The sequence below is a fragment of the Silene latifolia genome, chromosome 5, assembly GCF_048544455.1.
Source record: "Silene latifolia isolate original U9 population chromosome 5, ASM4854445v1, whole genome shotgun sequence".
NCBI classification, from domain to species: Eukaryota; Viridiplantae; Streptophyta; class Magnoliopsida; order Caryophyllales; family Caryophyllaceae; genus Silene; species Silene latifolia.
In genome coordinates this window covers 21,180,550-21,187,094 of record NC_133530.1, presented here as the reverse complement: position 1 = coordinate 21,187,094, position 6,545 = coordinate 21,180,550, and the positions used below count along the sequence as shown (strand labels likewise).

The 6,545-nt window shown below is 37.6% G+C and overlaps 1 protein-coding gene across 1 annotated transcript; it reads left to right on the top strand.

The window, feature by feature from the left end:
* The first annotated feature begins 209 nt into the window (after window positions 1-209).
* LOC141655024 (uncharacterized) lies at window positions 210-1,343 on the top strand. Its single transcript, XM_074462127.1, has one exon. The coding sequence runs from the start codon at window positions 210-212 to the stop codon at window positions 1,341-1,343; it is 1,134 nt and encodes a 377-aa protein (XP_074318228.1).
* Window positions 1,344-6,545: the final 5,202 nt, after the last annotated feature.

Below are 6,545 nucleotides of genomic sequence, written 5' to 3'. Positions count from 1 at the left end.
AGATGGTACTTTAGATATCATCCTCTTTGTAAAAGTCTGAAATTGACACATCTTCTTTTTGCCGATGATCCTGTTAATGTTCTGTAAGGGTGATATCAGATCAATTATGATTCTACTAAGGGCTTTATCTACCTTCTCCGCAACTTCGGCTTGAAGGTTAATGCTGCTAAGTCGAGGTAGTGTTTAATGGGGTCCCTAGTGATGTCAGAATGGATGTTGTTCAGGTTTCAGGGTTCCAACAAGGGGTGTTACCATTCAAATATTTGGGAGTGCCCATCCAACCTGGCAGATTGTCTAAAGCTGATTGTAATATTCTGCTGGATAAGGTGGTTCAAAAGATTAGAGGAATTGGTGCAAGGAAACTTAGCTATGCAGGAAGGCTCATCTTAATCAACTCTGTGTTAAATACTCTCCACAACTATTGGGCCTCTATATTTCTTATCCCTAAAGGTGTTATTAGAAGAATTGAAGCAATTTGCAGAAATTTCTTTTGGAGTGGGGAGTCTGAGTATCATAGGGTTCCTCTGATAGCTTGGGAGAAAATTTGCTGTAGGAAGAAGGAAGGTGGACTAAATATAAAAAGTGCAGAGGTGTGGAACAAGGCTACTGTTGGTAAATTGGTGAATTGGCTACATACTAAAGCTGACAGGTTATGGGTTCTATGGATTGATCATGTATATCTGAAAGGAGCTGACTGGCATAGTTATCAACCTCCTCCTGATGCCAATTGGAACTGGAGGAACATCTGTAAAATTAAGGATCTGTTGAATTCTGGTTTTGTGGGTGGTCACTGGCAGGCAGATGCTAGGGGCTACTCTATTCAATCTTGTTACTACTGGTTGCAGGGTCCACACCCCCTTATCCAGTGGTATAATATTGTATGGGCTCAATGGAATATACCTAAGCATTCTTTAGTTGGATGGATGGTAAAACATAAGGGTCTGCAGCTGAGAGATAAACTGTTTCAACTGCAGATTTGTGACAGTAATAGTTGTGTTAACTGTGAGCAAGCAACTGAGACACATGAGCATTTGTTTGGCAGCTGTGTGTATAGCTCACAGATTATTGATGGTGTTGAGCAATGGTTGTGCAGGAGGATCTCTGGTTCAAATCTGAACTGTACAAAGTTGCAGAAGCTTGTAGCTAGGATGGCTCTAATGGCTACTTGGTATTGTATTTGGAAATACAGGAATGAATGCAGGATCTCCTTAACACTAGCTACACCAAGAAGGGTGATTAAGGAGATCCAATCTATAGTCAAGGCACGAATTCTTCAAAAAATTCAGACTGTTATGCCTCAAAAGGATAAGGAATGGCTACTTAGTTTGGATATTCATGTTTAGTATTCAGCTTTTGTAGCTATGTTTTGTATTGAATCATCATGTAATATTGTTTTATATTAATGAAAAGCTCACATTCTACCAAAAAAAAAAGTTTTTGACTAAGTTTATGAAACATTTGACCAATAGTTTCAACCTTGAGATTTACTTAAGAGCCTAAATGAATCATAGTAACATACTAGTTATGATCGAGTTGCAAAGATTGATATACCGATATCTTCAATGGCCAAAGTTTTAACCACGCAAATGTCATTACTTAACCTCACTATGAAATGGTTAAACCTCCTTCCAAAAGGGTATTTGCGAAGGACGTATTCTAGATATTGTTTATATTTGAATAATGACAGTACTACACATCATTATGACATGAGTGTGTTGGAGATTTAAAATATCTTTCCGTAAGGTTAAGATGAGACCACTTCAAAATAGGTATTTTGAAGGGATATGATTGGAACATATATGGTTCTATCTTAATAACTTGGCAATGCAATTTATACTTCAATTCTTGAATAAATTTCGATTGAGAAGTCAATTTCGAAATGTGTAGAATTGAGTGGGAGTTAGGAAATTCTCATGTGAAGACATGGAATTTAGTGGGAGCTATCATCCTTTGAATATTTACGACTCATCACTCATTAAAGAATGACGAGCTAATACCTTCTTTCATAAAGAAGCTTTTGAGTTTTCAATTCTGGATGAAAATGGACAATGATGAATCCAATTGCATCAAGGGATGTTGGATTAGTATTAAGGGATACACATCGTATCAACATTCACATAGGTTATTCATATAGATGAAAATGGAATTACCATTAGCAGTCATGGTCGTTCATTGAATCTATGAAGCAGTTGATCTCATGATTATTAGTAACTAATGTTTCCGCCATTAGAATAATCATGTACATGTCAATTATGAATCATATGCATAAGAGCATGATGATTGATTGGTAAGCCATAATAGAAACGTCATGAATTCTCAAGTAGAATCCGATGAGCGATTTCGGTGTTTGACGGAATACTCCATTATGTGATAAGAGGTTGCACATATTATAGAAAGTCCGAGCACATGTGAGGATTTATGAGAATCCCAAATATTTCAAGCCTAGAAAGAGAAATAAGAAGTTTTTGGAAAGATGCTTAGTTGAATAAGAAGTTATTCAAAAATCAATCTTTCCTAGTTAAGCTAGGACTTGTGAGAAGTACTAAGCTACTAATCTTGACAAATTGTTACAAGATTCTACAAAACATGTACCTAGTGCATTGTGTGTGGATGGAATACTTGATCAGTACAAGTTATATTATTCATCACAAATTCGTTCGTTATGTGATAGTCGATAAGAAAGTTCTTTCAAGTTAAAGAACCGAAACCAAGGTCGGGAACCTTGATGTGCACTTGGTAAGATTCATGCTATGAGAGAGAACATGAATGTAAAGGAAATGCAAGTGTAAGAAGTTTGAACACATGGACACATGGGATGTTAAACTTCTATTGCAGTCAATGAGTGTTTACACTTATGATATACATCACAAGGTTGTAATATGATATTGACTACCCGTGTGTGATGTCGACATTTGTCGTTTGAGTTATTATTAACTCACCTTGTACATTGTTATATCCAAACGGGTTGTGAAGACAATTGAACCCCGTTAAAGTGAACATGGATTAACATTGTATTTGCCCATAGTTACTTGTATGAGGTGACGTCTCGAAGTGACTAGAGTGTGATGCGATTGATGGCAAGTTCAAGTACCATAGAGTCATGTGAGATGACTAGTCGATCACATAAAGATGTTAGGAACATTTTGTCGGGCCTAATGACCGCTTATAGAGTTATGGCAAATTTATATAGCCTGGTCGTGGCGAGAGCTACTATAGTATTCGAATGAGTCGATTCTTTTGACTAAAGACTATTCGCCTAAGATGGCACGATTTTGATTAACTTTGATTTGTGTTACTACGACCTTCGTAAATGGGGTCAAATGGGTATATTTTGGGTTATGATGGCTGTGGCTAGTCGAAGGGAATGAGTGCGATAGGAATTGTCCACCCCTAGTCAGGGTTATAACAATATCTCAGGGCCACTCGAGGAGTAATGAACTGGAAATGCGTGGCCACGCTCGGAAAGTATCTATGATAGATAAGTCCGGTCAATCAGTTATTCTCCAGATCGAGGAAACCACTCTCGATATGATCACTTGCAAGTACGACTGAAAGAGACCTTGCATTGAGTGGGAGATAGTAATAGGACAAGAGAATTGGTGACGCACACTTGTCGAGGACAAGTGGGAGATTGTTGGAATATGTGTCCTCCGACAATAATGCGATCACGACTGTTGATCATGATGATCACATGTTTAAATCTCATTATAAAGAATACAATTGGGAAGTAATTTTGTTACTGTCAACTGGTCAACATATATCGGTAATGATTGGCTGACTAGAGTTTGACATTACTGTCGTGCGACGGTGGTGATCAGTTGATCCCCTAGGTCATACCTATAGGGCAACACTCTTAATTGATTATTTAATTAATCGTATAATGTTGCGAGTTAATTAAATTACTTGAAAATTGACGGACGATTTTGGAAGTAAAATTTACGTATCAAATTGAAATGTGATTAAATGAGATACGGTCTGAGTAATTGAATTGTATCATTACTCGGATGAAATAATTGTTCAATGTAACAATTAAATTTGAATGAATTGTTATAAATACAAACTGTTGTGATTTATAAATTGGTAAAATTTTTGGTACAAGTAATTATGATATTACTAAGTCGATTTTTGTATGTGACGTATTTTTGATAATACGTTGATTTTTAATATGTTAAAAATACATAACAAATTTATGTGACATGTGACATGTGACATATTGACAATTGACAAAAATAATATGGATTCCATATTATCAAATGGACCGAAATAATAAGAGAGGTTTAAGCTAATTAATTGTTTTATTTAGTGGTAAACATAATGATTAAAAAGCAAGAGTAGCCATGCAACCCTATTAACCTTGTGAAGACAAATATGGGCATGTATTGGCTCCCCTAAACACCTCCACCCACCCGGTTTTCCAAGAGAGAAAGGGAAGGGTTTTGTCTTATATTTTCTAATATACACTACTTAGTTTTAGTTAGTGTATCATTCATTCAAACTATTATCCAAAATTTAAGATTTCTAGAGAGATAAAAAGCTCCCTTATTCTTCTCCATTAAACCGAAATTGTTAAGTGTTTATAATAATTTTGGGTCAATTTTCTACTAATTAATATTATACTAGTTCTTGTAATATTAATTAAATTAAGAGAAAGCTTTGGGTATTAATCCTAAGGAGAGATCCTATACTTGGATCTTTGTTCTTCCATAAGGGAAAGCTCAAGAACAAGAGAAAAAGGTGATCTCTCTTGTGCCCATTAAACCGAAATCATCAATGTAAGGATATGATTTCTCCTCTATTTTTCATATTGTTTGCATGCATAAAATCCACATTTAATTTTATGACAAATTAATTTCGACATATATGAGTATGTTAGTATGTATAAATATTTACTTTTCTTTCAGTACCTTAAGGGGGATGACATTTATAAGGAGAACAATCGCAAGTATGAAGCCGTCAATTCCAAATTGCCAACTAACTTTAACATGACGGATATCCCTAAGTTCAAGGGACACGAGAACCCTTTGAACCACATTCGTGCCTTCAAGGATTACATGTCTATCAAAGGCATCAAACCCGAGATGTTCTTAAGGATCTTTCCTTCATCTCTTGACACCATCCCGAAGCAATGGTTCTACACTTTAGATCACAAGAAGGTCGCTACTTGGGAAGATGCCGCAATCGAGTTCTCTAAACAATATGCGGATAATGCCGAGATCCAAGTCAACATGCGTACTTTAGAGGTTCTTACCCAAAATGACAAAGAAGGATTCACCGACTTCCTAAGTAGGTGGAGGAAGACTAGCACTCAACTAGTTGAACGCCCGGATGAGGCTACTCTTGTGGAGAAGTTTGTGGATAATCTCAAACCCATCTATGCCAATCATTTGAGATACCAAAACATCAAAACCTTCAAAGACTTAACCGTACTGGGGACAAGGATTGAAGATGACATCCGTAAAGGACTCTTGTCCAAAACGGTAGGTCGAGGATATCAAGGGTCCACGAGTCGTTCATACGGCTCTACTAGTAAGACCGATGAGGTTAATCTTCTCGAGCCATCCAAGAAAACTACCCCACCAAGGAAATTCACAAACCTTGGGGATACTTACTCCAACGCTCTAAAAAGGTTGAAGCAAGGTAAACTCCAACCCATTGGACCTACTCCCGAACCCGAAAGAAAATCCAAGTTTTGGGACGAAAATTCATACTGTGAATACCATAGGGGCAAAGGACACGACACAGAAAAATGCTACAAGTTGAAACACGTGCTTCAATATATGATTGAAGATGGTCGACTTCCAATACCACCAGGAGGTAAACCCAACAACACTCAGAATCCTCTTGGAGTTCTAGTGATCACAAGTGATGAATCTACCTTAGATTGCTCACACTTCATTTCTCCCACCGAAAATGAAATTCATGCAATTGAGAAAGAAGGGATCTACTCTACTATCCCCCCTACCATTTCCGACTTCATCACATGGGCAAGGAGTGTAGATAGACAAGTTTGGGAACTAGAAAGCATGGTAACAACCTTACGCAATCCCAACGCAATACCCAAATAACGTGTACCATTGATCTTCTCTCAAAATGCCACTATGCAAGAAGTAGTCACCGTGGTTAATAAACTAGTCGACCAAATCATACGACTAGAAGGTGATATCATGAGAATGAGGGAACTAGCTGCAGTCCATGGGGTTTGGGCCGATGACGATGAGGACGAGTATCTCATTGAAAACTCCCTAGTCAAAGAAATAGTCCAAAATGGTGAAGACCAAGATATGGACCACCTAACTCGTTCGGGTCGCCCATATCAAAGCACTACTCAAAACGGTCCAACCAACGTCATCACACCAAATGACAGCGAAGATGACCTCACTGATCATTTGCTCAAGCAATTACAGAAAACAAAGGCTGATCTTTCAGTCTGGCAACTAGTAGCAAGCTCGTTCCCACATCGCCAAGCTTTACTGCAAGCTTTGGCCAAGCTAAACGTAGCACATAACTCCACTCCTGAAGATGTAGTCAACTTGGTCTTCCAAGAA